This window comes from Hydra vulgaris, chromosome 07, assembly GCF_038396675.1.
Source record: "Hydra vulgaris chromosome 07, alternate assembly HydraT2T_AEP".
NCBI lineage: Eukaryota > Metazoa > Cnidaria > Hydrozoa > Anthoathecata > Hydridae > Hydra > Hydra vulgaris.
In genome coordinates, this window is record NC_088926.1 from 8,548,247 (window position 1) to 8,567,500 (window position 19,254).

Below are 19,254 nucleotides of genomic sequence, written 5' to 3' on the forward strand. Positions count from 1 at the left end.
CAAACGACCAAGGTGATTGAGAGAAATAACTGTTGTCGTTAGCTAGTTGTTCGCTTATGATTTCTAATTCTTGAAATGCCATTTTATTATTTTGTTAAACGATAAGTATTTATAATTTTGCGTTGTCATGGTAGATAGTAGAGAAAAAAACAAAAAGATTATCCGTGGATTATCCCTCTATTCAAACACCCTTGATATTACGAAACATTTATAAATTCTTCTACTCCGCCCGCTATGAGATCTCATAGTGGGCGGGGAGGGTGTGTGTCGTGGGCTGGTTGGTCGGTCGGGTGTAGAAAAAAGACTTTCCGTTTCTTGATTGGTGAAAATTGCATTCAGATACATTGCCAGGACTCTCTTCATTAGCTAGACAATTTTAGCTATTCCAGCAAGTTCAACTAAATCAGAGAGAGTTTTTAGCTCAGGTGGAAATGTCGTCCGATCATCCAGACACAACTTACACCCAGAAAAAGTAGATCAAATCATCCTAATCAGAGAAAACATTGTCTTGTTGGAAAAGTTTAGAAAAAAGTTCTGAAATAATATTTGAAAAAGTTGTTTACATTTGACAAATGTCATTTGTGTCTATTTGTCAAAACCATGTTTACATTTTTTTTTTTACTTGGATTTTAATAACTTTGTTTTCAAAAGTTGTTAAATTTCTCGTCTCGTTCTCGGTCTCACGAGAAGTACTAACTTCTCGTCTCGTTTTAAAAAAACCTAGTCTCGCTCATGGTTAGCTTTAGCTTTGGACAAACTTGGGATCTCTAATGTTCCATCAGTACAGTTCATTATGCCAATTACATTAGGATATTTCTCAAAACATTTTGGAAAGGCATCATTTTCTTCTTTGGTTGGCCAATGTTTGAAATCTTTAATTTGTGAAAACATAAAAGGTGTCCAACAATTTAAAATATTTGACGCTTGAGATTGTTATATTTTAAATCTAAATGCTAACTCATTATTTGTAAGTCCTAGTATTAACTTTAAATAAAATCATAGCAGTTTTTGTGTGTACTTTACGATTAATTCTGTGTTTTAAAGTTGTTTTTCGATCAAAATATTTCAATTTTTTGTTAAATAGTAAAATCTGTGATATATATAAAACAAATATATATATATATATAAAACGTGTATATATATATATATATATATATATATATATATATATACATATATATATATATATATATATATATATATATATATATATATATATATATATATATATATATATATATATATATATATATACAAGGGTTGTATTAAGGCATCGCTAATTGCGATATCTGTGAAAATATCTGTTCTTCAAAGTTTCAGTTTATGAAAAACCACGAAATTTACGTAATATGGCGAATAAACTTTAATTTGTTAATGAAACTGCTATGAAAGACAAAACAAAGCAATAAATTTATAACATCCAAAGTATTAACACTAAAGTGATGTAACTTTTATAACACTTTTATAAGTTACATTTATAGTTGTTTGATCAAACAACACATAATCAAAGCATTATAAATAAAAATGATTTAGTTAAGAATCCAAAACTTAAATTAAAGTAGTAATGAATCTAGAAAAATACAATGGATATTTAAATAATATTAAGAACCTCAGAAACTTTTACGAATACGTATTCTCTAAAACAGTTTAGCATTTCTAAACTGTTAGTAACGGTCCGGTAAAAACGCGCGCTAATTTTAAAATATACCAATGAAAACACTGGTAATTTACACATTAGGAGAAAATTACTAGCGTTTTCATTGGTAGATTTTTAAAAGGTCGTTAAAATATATTACAATTTCAGATATTTCTTCATCTCCAAATATACAATCAAGGTTTACGGGTCAAAAAGATACGTCAAGCAGAATATTTGAATTTGAATTAAAGGAGAAAACGTTATATCTTTAAATCGGAAATCCATGCAAGTTGTTATTCTTGTTATAGTATCAGTATAAAGTCGTTGCACCAACGAATTAGATTTATTAAGGTTTTGTAATAAAATGTTTTGATAAACAAAATTACCATCCTTTTCAGTTACGTTGCCAATTAATTTTTGTAATTCGTTAAAATCGTTTGCTCTGTACACATTTTGTCGACAGAATTACTCAAGATAATTCGAAGTTTCGCCATTGTCAAATTAAATTGCTGCACCCTGCGGACTGCTTTGACTGGATTGTGTAAACCTTGCTGGAAGGCAATACTTAAGCGTCTTAACGGAGCTAGAACGTCTAAATAAACAAATAAATGTATCACAAGAAAGGCTTTTTTCCACATTCGAAGAAATCCCTTATATTCAGCTCGCTTTGAAGGCTGTGAGTATGTTTGGCTGAGAGACTCTAAATCAAAAGAATGTAGTTATAAGAAATTCACGAAAGACTACAGAAAGTCTAATGATCGAGAAGCTCTATAATACAAAATTAAATGAAAGTTTAAAAAGCATTTCATAAAACACTTATTAACATTATGAGATTTATTGTTTAGTAATATTTTACTATTTATAGTTTGTAACTTCTTTTATAATTTTTTTTTTTCTTCCGATTTTATGATTTTTGTTATTTTTATTTTGATTGTTACCGATATTATTTATCTTAAGCATTTAATACATATCATACGTTAAACCTTCAATCCAAGTTCACTGTTTCTTTCAAAAGATAATAAACTTTAATGCTTAATTACAATATAATGTAAATTCATCAAACATTCAAATATCTTCATACAAACTTTACAAGGAAACCACATACCTCAAGATTAGATACACGCGGTTGTAATAGTAGTCTTTTCCGAATTTCTTCTGTATAGTTTTACGTAACCAGTTACAATGGTACATTATTTTTTAGCGAAACAACTATGTTTTTATTTTATCTGATTATTGCAACAGCAGGTACATTAAGTTGTGAAAATCATGTATTTTATTTTTTACTATATTATAGCTCTTACTTAGTTCTTCAAGCACTTTCTTGATAGTATATACACAAAACATTATCATTATATATATATATATATATATATATATATATATATATATATATATATATATATATATATATATATATATATATATATATATATAAATATATATATATGTGTGTGTGTGTGTGTGTATATATATATATATATATATATGTGTATATATATATATATATATATATATATATATATTTAAATAAGACTAAAGTATCTAGTGTGGACACTCATAAATGACAAAGAGACTTAACCAAACATGCAATTTTGACAGAAATAACAAGTATGCTACATTTACAAACTACGATTATAAAAAAACACTGAACATAAAATAGAACAAAAAATTAAAACGTATTAAACTCACTTGCTACAAAAATATTTTTAAATCTAAATATAAAAAGGAAAGAAAAATACAAGGAAAAAACAGGCTTTAAAAAAGGGCAGCAACTATTCATAATTAATTTTCCTCTTCACCGTCAATGTCAGAGGCACCAATATCATCCTTGTTGGCGGTTGATTGTCCATGATTTAGATGATTGCTATAGAAATCTTGTGCCTCCTGTGGGCAAGAACGCTTTAATTTCTGCAGGTCTTTAAACTTAGCGGCTAAAATAAGCAGAGGTAACGTGTTGGATGGTTGAAGGGCTGCCTGTAAAGTTCACAAGGAAAAACCCATCCTCCTGTAAAGAGGATTGGTTTTTCCTTGTGTCCCTGAAATGCTGGTACCATTCCCCTGGTGTGTTCACTGGTAGTTTTCGATTGATGACAGCCATGTCCCTGTCACACTCCATGAAGGAATGTCCGCGAATAGAAAAGGTTAGTTTCACATTGGTGAAATATCTTTTGTGGTGAACCAGGAAATGCAGGAATCGTATGATGGTTCAGTTTTTGTTTTGACCAGGGCACGAATCACAAAACAGTTCTAGCTTTGTAACTTCAGCAGGTAGCAGCTCTGTGAAAAAATAAAGTAGCATAGATGCCACGTCATTAGAGCCTTTTCTCCCCACAATTTCATTTGTTTCCCCACATTTCAAAATTGACGTCACCACTCCCTAATTTGTGTACTCTAAAAGTATACGTTGATAATTGTCGCATGTAGTAAACATTATTCATTGTTATATTAGGCCTTGGTAGATTTTTCCAGAAATCAAACGCAACGGCAGAAAAATCTGGAAGTATCTGGACTTTCCGCAATGCTGTAGTTTTTCGGTCATAAAAAACATGACCCTTCCTCAAATGTAGCTCTTTTTCTGTTGTCAGTCGCCTCTTTTTCGAAATGAGCGTATGTACTTTATGATGGAGGTTACTTTCTCCTCCATAAAAGGTTTCGGTCTGTTGTTGTGCTTGTCTCTTTTGTCAGTGGGTGGTAAACCTGTGAATAGATTTCAGATATAAAGGTGTTATTCTACAATATTGTTCTAAATTCTAAATTCTGTTATTCTAATAAAGAAATTACTGCTTATTTTGAAGATTAAGCATAAAAGTACAAATTAAATATCTAGATTTACTCACCTGATGATGTCAATGTTTTCTGAATTCTCTCAAGATTTTCTGAATTCTCTGGATTTTGTCAATGTTTTCTGAATTCTCTGGATTTTGTCACTCCAAATATTGACAAGAGTGCCTTAAAGCAAATCTGCATTCTTGAGCATAAATCTCCATCAGGAATCAGCAAATGATACTGAGTAACTGCAGGTCGGCCTCATTCCCCTCTTTCCTAGGTCGTTTTTGTTTCACCGTTTTTGGAATTATGGCTGCAGCTATCATGGCGTTCTGTTTGTCTGTTGTACCCAGTCCATTAAACCTGTACAGAATTGTCTGTCTTGCTTGCAGACTGATGTTTTCAAAGCATTGTAACCTTGCACAGTTGCAAGCTTCTCCCATTAAGTGGCTTGACAGCTTCATTTTTTTGCATTTTCTTTTTTTCTTCCATTTATTAGCCGTTTTAAATTGCCGTCACGTGACAAAAATACGGCAAATACATAGGTTTCTAGTGAAGCGGCAATTTGACTATCCTTGTTTTTATGTTGCAGAGGACTGACATTCCCTGTTTTTCTGTAGCATAGGTATTTTTTATTGGCTATTTTTACCTGACTATACTTTTTTTTTCACCTCAGTGCTTTGACAGAAGCTAGCTATCGCAATGCACAATCGGGTTGCAGGGCTATCTTAATATTTCCAAAAATTGACATTCCCTGTTTTTCCCTCGCACCCTTCATATATATATATATATATATATATATATATATATATATATATATATATATATATATATATAGGGCCGTCTTAAGGCCATTGGGGGCCTTAGGCTAGACTTAATTTGGGGGCCCCCTTTTTCCTTAGTAAAAAAATTAAATATATATATATTTATATATATATATATATATATAAAATATATATATATATTTATATATAAATATATATATATATATATATATATATATATATATATATATATAAATATATATATATATATATATAAAAATTAAATATATATATATATATATATATATATATATATATATATATATATATATATATGTATATATATATATACATATTTTTATATATACACTACATTTTATATCTAGATACATAGGTACATATATTTTCCTTATATAACTAGATTAATATATATTGATATATATATATATATATATATATATATATATATATATATATATACATATATATATATATATATATATATATATATATATATATATATATATATATATATGTAAATCTATATATTAAAAACTATACATATACCTACATATATATATGTTTAAATATATCCAGGGCCATTTAAGGCCATCGGGGGCCCTAGGCTAGACTTAATTTGGGGCCCTTTTTTTTCTTAGTAAAAAAATTAAATCAAATACTAAAATAGGAAACATTTATTAAAGCAATGATAAAATTTACATGTGACGTTTACGTGATTTTTTTCTTGAAAATTCTTTAATAATATCATCAAAATCAATGGTTAAAAGAACATCTGATTCAATTGACATTAACGACAAACAGTTCAATCTTTCTTGCAGCATGGTTGAGCGGAGTTCATTTTTTATAAGTTTTAGTTTTGAAAATGATCGCTCGCCAGTGCAATTTAAGACCATCATTGACAGAAAAATTCTAAGGGAAATTTCAATATTTGGAAAAGTTGTTTCCAAGTGGTCTCTTTTTAATGTTGAGTAAAATTCTGTAAATGAATGTTCATTGTTTGAAATGTAATATTTAAATTGCTGGCACTCAAAAAAAGTTCATTTTCATTTATGTTCTCCTATAAATTTGTGCTAGGTTTGAACAATGGTCTTTAAGTTCAATATTGGCAATTGTTTGAATGTTTACTAGAAATCCGAAATTGTCATTGATCTTCTCATATGCTGATGTTCTTTTTTCTAAATTTGATGTTAGTGAATCAATAACAGGAAGGTATGTTTCAATTTTGAATTTATAACTTCCCTGAAATTCCAATTCTTTAGCCTCACCATCAAAGAAGGCCATACGTCGGTTTTTTTTTGTTCTTTTTGAAGAATCTCTGTAGTCAGTGTTTGGAAGCAAGATTTTGGCTTTTTCCTGGTAATTCTCAAATTGACTCCTCAAATCTTTAATGAAATGCAACAATGACTTTAGAATCCGAACTGCAACATCCAGGTTTAAATTTTCTTTCTGTAAAATCCTCGATGTTTCATTAAAATGACAAAGAATATCTTTCCAGAAAATTGTCAGAAAAACAATCTCAAAAGTGTTCATTTTCGTGATGAGATTTTAAGCATTATTTTGAGTTTCTTTTAACTGACTTATGTCCTTGATCAAAAATTCAAGTGCTTTTTTAATCTCATCATAACTGTCATGCAGACAAGTCACAGCATCTGCACGTGCTGACCATCGAGTTCCAGAAAGCTGTTTGACAATTTTTTTGACTTTGCCAACAAAAGACAGAAGCACTTGCCAACGATGAGTTGATGTAGAAAAAAAGTTGTAGAGGCATTGAACAAAGTCAAAAAAAATAATTGCTTCTAAACAACATCCAGCTGCACTGTTGCCAACAAGATTTAAAGAATGTCCAGCACAAGGAATAAACAATGCTGATTCACTTTTGTCTTTAATCCTCTTTTGTAGGCCTGAGTACTGTCCTGCCATATTTGATGCATTATCGTATGACTGCCCATGACAGTCAGATATTGAAATTTCATTTTCTTGTAAAAAATTCAAAACCACTGTTTCTAAATGTTCAGCTCCATGCCCGTGAATGGGAACAAATTGCAAAAAACGCTCAACTGGTGCCAAGTCTTTAACATATCGATCTGTAAAAGTTAATTGATCTACATGTGACAAGTCTAGAGTTGAGTCAACGCTGATTGAGTAGTATTTTGCTTTTTTTAATTCAGAAATTATTTCGCTCAAAACTTTATTTCCCATTAGGCATATAAACTCCTCACAGATATTGGCGGAGAGGTATGAAGTATTACCTTTTCCAGAATTTCCATGTTTTTTCATGTGTTCATGTAGGAATGGGTCAAACTGGCTAAGTAACTCAAGAGTTCCTAAATCATTACTATTTTGCTCTGAACCAATGGTTTCATTGTTTCCACGAAATGGCAATCCTCTTGATGACAAGAACTTTACAACTGCAACAATTCTTTTCAGCACATTTTGCCAGTACAATTGTTCGTTATGTAACTGTTTTAATAATACAGAGTCAAGCTGGCCACTTTCTCTCTGCCGACTGGAGTAAGTAAGCATATTTTTGTGATGTTCAGAACCATTCTCGTGTCCAGATATACATTTTAAGGCATTTTTCCAGTCATCAAATCCAGTTGTGGAAAAATTAGAGTGTTTGCTGGAGAATAAGGTACAAAGCAAAAAACAGAACCTGTTGAAGGTGAGTATAACAGCCATTCACGATTGACAAATTCGTCATTGTGTAGTTCACGTCTAGAGCAAGATTTTGATAAGTACCTTTTTTGTCCGCAACTCAACCTTTCCGAATTTTTGAAGCTCCCATCATTATTCTGGCACATTATAAATCCGAAATGATTGAGCTTCTTGGGATAACTGATGCCACAATGCTGGGTCAGTTTCTTGAGTAGTTTTTGTTGTTGCGTTTGGATAAGTTTTAATTTGATTTGATTCTGGCTCCTGTTCTGGTTCTAGCTCCTGCTCTGGTTCTGGCTCCTATTCTGGTTCCAGTTCCTGTTGAATTTCTAGAGTTTCATTTGGCAACAAAGCACTATCAATGCTTACGTTTGTACCAAAAGAAATGATGTCAAAGGAAGATATTTTGAAATGTATCGAATGTAATGCTTTAGCGGCTTTTTTCCTCTTTGCAGCACCACTTTGATAAGTCCGATTAGACATGTTAAATGACTTTTTTTCAAAACAGATGTTTTAAGTTGATCACAGCAATTTCAAATTCAATCTAATGGGATATTTTAAGTGCTTGTATTTAACACTTCTTATCGGAAAATTTATGTTTATTTTCGGACGCATGCATGCATTTTTGCTTATCAAGAAAAAAAAAATTCCCAAGGGGGCCCCAAATTGAAAAACTAATACTTTTCTAAAAATAATTTAAAAAAATCTTATCAAGAAAAAAATTATTCCCGAGGGGCCCCCAAACTATGATTTCTTCAGAAAATTTAGAAATATAATTTTTTATTTATATAAATTTGAAAAAAAATCCAGACACATTTTGGGGGCCCCTAAAAATCGGGGGCCCTAGGCTGCAGCCTACCTAGCCTATGCGTTAAGACGGCACTGTATATATATTCAATGCATGTAACTAATTAAAATATATAAAATATATATTTAATGCATGTAACTAATTACAAATACTCTTAGATCTAAGAAAAGTAATATAATAGTTTACCTGCATTTATTCTTAAGCTTATCCCAAAATATACGAATTTAAAAATTAATTTATACTATAATAACAAATAAAAAGTACTTTCCTTAATTTTTTTTTAAATAAGTTTAATTAAAAAGGTTGTTTTACTCTTCAAAATAAACATTACATATATTGAAAGTCATATAATGAAAATCGCTGTTTTAATTTGCTTTTAAAATACAATCAAAAATTGTATTAATCAATCCATCACTTCTAGTTGAAATTGCTCTAGTTAAAATTGCCCAATCAATTACAAGGTTAATCATATCAAAAGTATGTTTAATGTGTTTTGGTTACCTTATGAGGTTATCTCATTTCTAAAACAAAGCTTTTAATTTATTCTATGATGATGATGTCAGTTTCGGACAAATAATTAGTAAGGTTGTCTTATTTTATCTTTGAACTCATTAATAATTTATGTATTAAAATTTGTTTAAAGTTTGATTTATATTTTATTTTATGTATTTTGTGTAGATATGTTTTATGCATGTTTTTTTTTTTGTTAGAATCTTTTGATTGAAATCTAAAACTTCTTTCAATAAAATTAAAATTTTGAGATGGTTAATTGCAGACCTATTTCATTATTATTAAATGTATTGAATTTATTTGTGTGTTATTTATTATTGAAAGTGATGGATATGAAAACATACATTTTTTTATAAATTGGAATATCGATTTAAGTGATAAACATTTAACTACCTATGTTGGTAGCTGGCTTAAAATCTTCAATCTCATTAGAACCATAAAGTCCAATTCAAGTCTATTAAAAATATTCACTTAACCCAACCTTTTAATAAAGTAATCCATCAGGGATTTATTCTTGAGTCTTTGCTTTTTGTGGCATACAATAATAAGTTTAAAACACATTCATTTATTTGTCTACTTATTTTTTGAGAAAATTAAGCTTCAGATAAACCTGCAATAGTTTTATATTTTTTGCTTATTGCGCTCTTATCAGTGGAAACTTTTTAAACATAGAATGTTTATTGGTTTCAGTACATGCATCCACTATCCAAATAGATGATAAATAGTACTTTATATTTAAAAAATCTTTATGGGTGAGATAATACAAATAATGTAATTATTATTAGTACAAAAAAATATAATTATTTTAGGCTTAACTGCAGATTTAGCAAATTTTATTTTATTAAATTATGATGAAAATTTTTTCCTCTAAATTGTATCAATCATATTTATAAAAGAATTAGACTCATCAATTGTTATGTTAGCAAAAGTAAGGGATTGTGTAAATTGGAACTTGTTTCTAGCATTTGTCATGCTATACTTGGTTGTTATTTGAAATATGCGTGCCAGTTCTGGTGACAAACTAAAAAATAATCGTTATCTATATTTACTTTTTTCAGATTTCAGAAGCCATTAAAATTATCCATTCTAAAATTTTATTTGTCAAAAATCTTGAAATAATTAACAAACAATATGATGTTGTTTATCATATAACTATGATATTTAATTGTAACATAACCATGGCTGTGTTATTAAGGTGGCTCACCCCCATTAAGTTTAACTTTTTATTTATAAAATTTCTAAACTTGTTTTTATTTTTTTATATAGGGAAATTACATTAAAACTTTAACTTTTCAAAAAAAAAAATTTTGCAGTTTTTGATACTGACTCAGCATAATTTGTCTAAAATCTTACCTTATCTAAAACAATGATATCTTGAGTAAAATTTACACTTATTACACCATATTTCGCCAAATCGTAGCTAAATAGTTGCTTTAGGGCTAGAACTAAAATTTTTTTCAAATGTTAAAAAAAACTAAAATGGCAGCAATAAATGTGCAGAAATTGATCAATTGCCTGTGTCAGTCTGACAAACTACATTGAAACTAACTCATTTATACTTACAATATTACAATTTTAGTTCCAACCCTCATAAATAAGTTAATACACATACTGTGAAAATTTGAAGATAAAAGCTTTAACTAAACTGAAAATATTAACGTTTTCGTAGGAAAAACATATTAAAATAAGAAAGTCCTTAAAAACGCGTTTAAAAATAAAACAAAGCAAAAACGAAAAGTTTTTTTGTGAAAAGTTACTAAAAACTGTCACTAGTATAAAAGTTTCCATCATCATTTTCCTTCTCAATGTCTAAATAGCCTTTTTTTATCGATCTTAAATGTTTTCTTTGTTTTTTATTAATATCAGTTGATTTTCTTGACATACTTGATAGTCGCTTTTTATCTTTTTTGAATGCTCCTTTTTCGAAATAAATACCTCCAGGAAAACCAAGCATTTTATAAACATACCTTAAGGAAGTAAATCCATCATTATAATTTAAAATAGAAAAATAAACAGCTATTTCAAGAATTTTTCTTGCAGTAAAAATAGCTTTAGGGCATCGCTGCCATATGAAACCATTAAATGACTCATTGCAGTTTTGTGTCATTCCATGTAAACACTTTCTTAGCATTTCAGGGTTTGACAATTCTTGAAAAATAGCTTTAATTTCCTCCATAATTGGAACTGGTAAGTTAATTTTTTGTTTATAGCTTATTTTACCTGTAACTTTATCTGATTCCATTTGCACCAGCTGTTTTTCCCTTTTAAGCAAAATTGATGACGAGTAATTTCATAAGGAAAATTTGTACAATGGTGAAGTACAGCTATTACAGAATTTCTCATACACAGTAGGTTATTTTTATTTTGTCTTATAGCCATTCCAACAAAGTTTTGCATTGTGTTAATAAATTTATTGGTTAATCTTCCTTTTCCAGATATTTTTAAGCCGTCACTTAACAATCTGCCATTAAAATCTTTAATTATTTGACGCAAACGAGAGACTACTCTTTTCTGATAATGACCAATACAATCTAACTTTTTAATAATACAATCACCATATGGTTTACTTTTAACAACATTAGAAAATGAACTTGAGTCACCATCTCCAAGGTACTTAGTATACCTTAAATTCTATTTTTGTATTGACGAATGAGATATTTCTTGAGCTCCAGCAGCTTCCATTGACCCTGCTGAGCCAAAATGATTAACCTGGCAATTGTGTGTAGCTTTCAAAATCAATAGGGTTGTTTATTATTTTACATACTTCACACTGCATGTAAAAGTTAGATAAAGAAAAAACATCAATCACCTTTTTATTTTTATGTGAAAGACCAGCAACAACACCATTTAGGGAAGAGTATCCACGACGTTGCCATGTTCCGCCTATTGATATGCCACAGTCAATAATTTCATCATCAGAAGCATTTGCATTTATCATTTCTCTTAGTTCTGATTCAGCAGCTTTCATACTCTGAGAACTAATTTCCTTTTAAACTTTATGTAATTTATTGTTTGTAAGGTCATAACTGTGATTCGTAAGAGGTGGAGGCATATTCATTATAGCAGTAAAAGGAGACATAGCTTCGTTACCACGTCCAATTTCACGAAATGCCATAACAGCACGTAATTTGATTTCATATGGGTTTGAACCAGGTTTTGAACTTTGATTTATATATGGTGATGAATAAAATTTACTTTCAAAGTCACAGTCCCATTTGAACATTGTATAATAATTCCAATAGAAAATCACATACGTACAGATTTATTATGCAAAATAGTTAGCTTGCTATTACACTCACTGCATGTAGAATACTGTTCAAATATTTTTTAATAATTCTAAAGTTACATATAAGGAAAAAATTGTCGACTTCAGAATCACAATTTGTTTCAGCACTAAAGTTACGTTTTTTCTGAAGCTTTGATGCAGTTGTTGTTTCTGATTTCATGCTACATTCAATTACTTCCTTTGCTTTCCTTAAATATCTATTTCCTTGATATTTTCTCTTTAAATTTCTAACTCTGTTTTTTTTTGTTTGTCATATTCAGATAGATAGTTTTCAGTTAAATTCAGACATAAAGTTTTCAGTTAAAATACATTAGAATAATGAAACAGAGCACATTTTTTTAAAATCATATATTCTGTAGAACAGTAGAAAAGCATAATAGATCTAACATAAGCATAATAGATCTAACACTGAGAAATACTTCAAAATATCTAGTGAAAATCTTCAAGAAGTAATTAATAAATTAGTTATTTACACCGTTGCTGAGGCATTGCTAAAGAGTAGGAAAGTGCATTGATCACAATAATTGAATTTTTTGTTACTTTTAAAGCACATAATAGTAAAAATTGATTATGGATTTTGTACTTTAATGTTTAAAATAGCATAATTGGAAAAAAAAAAATTATTTTTGACTTTTAATAGGGGTGAGCCACCTTAACACTGGAAAGTAAAAAGAAATTTTCATTTTTAATTTTTCACTGAAGGTGAAAAAATGTCATTAGTCTGTTATATAAAATAACAAGAATAGGTAATATTCATATATGCATAGGGTGTCAAGAAAGTTTGTGTAACTTATTAAAAAACTTATGTATTGAAACAAATTTTATGTCATTATTATATATCATTTTAAAGAGCATTCATTTCTATACATTTTAGTTACATTTTTATCATATATTGGTTATATAATAAAAAAACTATTTCGTATTTAGTAAAAGCACTTTAAAAAAAAAACTTTATAAAATGAATAAATTTGAATATAGAGCATATATTAAAACTCGTGCTCTGCTTGGAATTCCAGAAAAAGGTTTAATCTTGTCGTGAAAATTTAGCAAAATTCAAAAAAGGTAAATGGTGATTGTGTGATGTTATTTCTGGTGATGAATTGTGGTTTACCTTGAGACAGATTGGACACAAGTCATCTAATGCCAGCTGGGTAGCCAAAGGTGAATCTTCTAGAACAGTAGTACGGCAGGCCCGTTTCGAAACAAAAAACATGTATTCTATCTTATTTAAGACAACAGTCATTGTTCGTATTTAATATTTGGAAAAAGGTAAGACTATAACATCTAATTATTACATTGAAAATTGCTTGAAGCAAATTATAGAAGAAATAAACAAGCAAAGACCTACCTCAGGTACGAAAATAAGAAATTTCTTCATAACGATGCTAGATCTCACCTTACTCACCAGACTTAGCTCCATCAGATTTTTGGCTATTTGACCGCATTTAAAACTCATTTTGACAATCATACAGACGTTGAAAGTCAAAAAATTCAGATTATGAAGATACTTTTAGGCATACTTATAAAGACTATAGGAAAATATTTGAGAAGTAGTTGGAAAGGATGCAACTATGCATAAATAGTAATGGCAAATATTTGAACATTTAATAAAATTAAATTAAAAAATACATTTGTTTTTTAAGATTTTTTTTGGGGATTGCACACATTTTCCTAACACTCTAAGTAATTAAAAACATAGGTGCAAAAACAATGTAACTCCACTTTTTATCGAATTACAGGTTTTAATGAAATGTTGGTATATAAAAGAAGTTCTATCAGTTAGTATAAAAATGTGATAGCATCAGCCGAGTACCAAGTGGTAGTATGTCCATTTTCTTAGTGTTTTCGAGGGAATCAAGTTTTAAAATTTAATTTGTAAAGGCTTTCTGCCAGAATGTCTGACTGACTTTTTGAATATTTTTAAAAGTTGTACCATTCCTAAGAGTAGATTTATTGGGTGCATACTCTATTTATTGTTGAATATTTACTGATAATAGTCAGAAAAATTACAAAATGTAGACATACGGCCTTGTGGTCCTTGGCTGACAATAGATTAAGAAACTTCTTGTATAATTAAATACATGATTTGGTAGAAAAATAAATATTCCTTACATATATTTGGTGCAAAAACGAGGTGTCTCTGGAATACCTACTTTTTGCACCGGATATATTTTGTGTTTATATCCATTCAATAGTGTCTGGTTGCATGTACTTATATTAACCATATATTAACTATTATATTATAAATATAACTATTATATTAATATAATATAAATAATATAATGTAAATATAATATAATATATATATATATATAATATAAATATAACTATTATATTATAAAAAATTATATTAATAGTGTTAACTTTATATCTTTTAAAAGAGATATAAGATGTTTTTAGTGTTTCTTCTTGTCATATACTGTGTTCTAGTATAGTGTTATTATTATTTTCAAGTAATGTATATAAAAGAACTTATATAAGTAAAATATGGTTTCTCGTGATGAATGTGACAGTATATTAAAGAATTCAGATATTACTAATTTTGTCCACTAAAACACTGGGCCTAATGTAAATAACGTTTCTGCCTTTAATGATGGTGCAGAGATTAGTAACCTAGTAGAAATTACTTCTGAACGTAAAATTAAAAATTAAAAAAAACGCATCAAAAATCCTGTTCTGGAAAAGAAACATTGCATAAAAAAAAAAAAAAAAAAGGCTGAAGGCAAGATTTACATTGGGTTTGAAAAAACTGTTAAAGGAGAGAAAAGTTGGAAACCCCTGCAAAATATTTTGAAAAACTTTCGCAGAATATGAAGCTGCTGCTTTTAGAGACTTTTAGCAATATTGGAGATAAAGATAAACAGAGTATTTTTATTGGAAGACAAGTTCAAATAAAAGCAGTTAAAAAACTTGGGCCAATGTCTGGCAAGGGCCTAAAACGTTTATGTTCTTATGTGGGAAAATAAAGTCTTAAAGTGGGAAAATAAAATAAAGGTATTCAAAATAGCTTTTTGTTCATTGAATGTTGTAAGCGGAAAGAGAGTTGAACGTATTGTTAAATAGTTTTTAAAGAACAAAAACATGTTCCTGCTCCAATAATGATGCGAGGCATGTTTAACGGTAAAGGTAAATAAATTACAGGATGTAATCTCTCTCGATCCGGCTTCATACTATTATGAGATAGAACGTAACCGAGTAGATTTAAAAATTTGACTGAAGTTACACATTGGCTACTGTTAAATGAAAGCTTGTTTTCCTCAGCTGCCTTGTATAAATTCTTTAAATTGAAGTTGTGTTCAGTTTGAGTCATACCAGCTACCGTAATATTATCTAAATATGCATAAGTCTTTTTAAGAGTTTTCGGTTATAAATTTGTCGATTTTCCTTTGAAAAACAGCAACTGCATTTGTTGGCCCAAATGGCACACAAGTCAATTAGTACAGCTTGCCATCAGTTTTAATTGCTGTATAAGAATAATCTTGAGATTACCTTCCCTTTCCTCCTCTCTAGTTAAAATGGGTGCTGTGAGAATGATTTTGAAATATCACTTTGTTTGCGTTCACTTTGCTTAGTTTTATCCGAAGATAAGGAGTTGATTTTAAAAAGCTTCTTGTTGTAAAAGGGATTTCTTAGAAAAGTTTTAAGAGAAATTACTTACCCTTTTTATATTGTTTTTTGAATTGGTACATCAAAACGTTAGGTAAAGCACCTCAAAATACTGACACAGCACTTTTAAAACTGTATAAGATTTACTATTACTTTCTTCCTATACACATAATTCTTATCAATATTCTATTTTCTCTAATAATATCTCATTAATATCTATTTTTATCTTTTAGTATTCATACTGCTGAGAAATGATTTTAATTCAGTAAATTTCAAGAATTGAAATTTACTTTATTGATCATCAGTTAGCAGTTTATGAAAGAAAATTAATTTGAACACCTACATGGTAAGAATAATTTTGTTTAATTGTAACATTAAAAAATGGTCTTTATGGTTACACTCTAGTTCCATTATATTTGCTTAATTTTAAATATTAGGGCTGCATACTTAAGACTGCCTACTTTTGGCCGATGCTGATGCCAATATGACTGATACTGATGCATTGGACCTAAGATCAAATTTGCACTCTTTTCTTTTTTACTAATATAATAGGATTATTAGGATGTATTAGGATTTTTGAAAAGTTTTACCACCCACCCTAAAGATACCTTAAGATACTCCCTCCCCTCCCTTCCCCGTTGAATAATTATTACTTGTTATAGAAAAGAAAATAATTATTTCAGTCATCAACGAAAACAAAATTAGCTTTTAATATATTTCTCATTAAAGTATAAAATTTATAAATCCTATTGAAACTATGATTAATATGAAATTCTTTATCATAGTTTCAATCCTATTGAAACTATGATTTCAAGTCAAATAAAGTTCCGCAGCAGTAACAAAGCTATGATTTCGCTTTCGCATGACATCAATAACAGAAAAAGATCTTTAAAAAACAGTGTAAGGGGGTTTAATAAGTTTAATACAGATTTTATTCTTCGGTTTACAGACTCCAGTCTGTTTGTTTTTCTTTGTCCGAAAGTCAAGTTCTGCTGTTGCCAACAATACACCCACTCATTTTTGCAAATATTCCTATTTATTTCAAAGTAACGAACTACACTACTTCGCAATTTTTTCATTAAAGTCATGTCTTAGCTCCTCAAATGCTATTTTAGAATATGCGTATGCCATTTTTTGAAGTGCTCTCAATGTATATAACATCTGACTCTGAAATGCCCATTTCAGACAACACAGTCACTTCTCTACTCATAGCACGCAAAACATGAAATAAGCATAAAAGCAATCATGCATTTGGAAAAGTTGTTCGCAGAGAGTCATGTTCAGTCATGTCGTTATCAGTGAAAGTGGTTTCATTTTCACTGAAAAAGGACATGACTGAGCGTGACTCTCTGCGATGAGAGAGAACTTGACTTCACTTTCAGTTTCGCTTTCTCCAAATGGATCAATAACCAGGACAATGTATAATGACATGCGTAAACTAGTTAACATTTATGTTGCATCTATCAAAATTAATTTAGGATACATGAAAAAAATCTCTTCATTTCTGCATCCTGGAATATTATTGTCCGGATATTACCACTATTGTCACATTTTTTATCTACATCTGCACCTGTTACAAAATAAACACACATTTGGAAAAAGCAATAAAATTAAAATACAAATAAAATATTAAATTTAAACTAAGAACAATAATGAATAATAATAAGGTTTTGTTAGTTCTGGTAAGGAATATGTAATATAGTTAAATATGGGTAATATAGAATAAAATTTATATGAACAATTTAAATTAGTGTTTGTATGAGTATGTCTTGTTTTCTACAATATAAAAAGAGGTTAATACTCTTTAATGGACAAGTCAAGTCAAACTCAGTTGAAAAAATAAATTAAGATTAAAAAAAAAAAGTACAAAAACAAACCATCACAGTTTTGAAAGACTGCCAGTAAAGACTCTATTGAACCCTTCTTCTTAGATGCGCTAAATTATGAATATCTTTTACTGTAATCTTCTTCCCTAAATGTTTAATGATGAATAGGTTATATTAGAAATTTTAACAACATAACAAAATGAAATAAAAAAAATTATAAAGTTAATAAAAATTAAAAAAATTCATGAATTATATTGTTTTACATTATATAGTATTAAAAATTGTCTTATGACTAAAATAGTGTCTAAAACATTAAGAAATACTGATTCAATTAAGAACTACTTAAGTAAGCAGTGATTGGAAAAATTTATTAGTCATGTTCAAGTGTTATAAATTGCAAACGCCTTTGTTTTTACAATGAATTAAAAATTTTTCAGAATTGATAATTGTATCAATAAAAGTTCTTAATTCTGTTCAGTAAGAGGTTCGTGTTTGAAATGGCATCACACGAGTACAGAATTATCAATATAATACATTTAGAAAAAAAAAGATTATTGTATTATTTTCAAGTTAAAATAAATTTATATATTTCTAAATCTGAAAAACCTTATAAAAGTCAGCTAGCATACAGCTACTTAATAATAATCACCTGTTTCATTTTGAATATGCTCATGAATAAGCCATTTATTACCATGTAATTTCAACATTTGCCTCACATTATCTTCTTGCTCATTATCTAATTTCCTATTTTTTAGAAGCCTTTCTATAATTTCCTAAATAATCGAAAACAATGAAAATTAAATGTGTAATTTAAAAATTATTACTTGAAGGTAAACTAATAAAATAAAAACTATACTAACATAAAAACTATACTAAAATAAAATATATACTAGTATTAAGAAAAAATATAACATCATTTAAAAATTTCTTTTAAGAAACTTATTATATGTATTATAATTATTTATTATAATTATTTAAGTTTAGATAATGAGCTAGTTTATTGTTACTAAAAAGGATATCAATATAACTAATATTAAATTTTTTCAAAACTATTCGTTTGGTAATATTAAACCAAACGAATAGTTTTGAAAAACTTTTATTGGTTCTATATTAAGTATATGAATTAATTATTCCTTATAATCATCAAATGTTAACATTCTGAAAATGTCTTAGTTCATTGCCTTTATGTTATGTTGTAATATTTTTACATTTGTTAATAAGCACTTTATCATTTTTAATTATAAAGATTTTTGTTTCGTAAAAAAATTTTTTAGTCATAAAAAAAATGGCATACAAAAAAAGATTTAAAATAATATAATTTCTATAAAATAAAAAAAAATATTTCAAAAGTTTTAAAATTTTTTTTATTTATACAT

At 28.5% G+C, this 19,254-nt stretch overlaps 1 protein-coding gene across 1 annotated transcript; it reads right to left on the reverse strand.

Annotated features, from left to right (window-relative positions):
• Positions 1-6,732: 6,732 nt before the first annotated feature.
• Positions 6,733-7,866, reverse strand: LOC136082556 (zinc finger MYM-type protein 1-like). The gene has a single exon (XM_065801967.1). It carries the CDS (start codon positions 7,864-7,866, stop codon positions 6,733-6,735), a length of 1,134 nt encoding a protein of 377 aa, XP_065658039.1.
• Between the last annotated feature and the right edge of the window lie 11,388 nt (positions 7,867-19,254).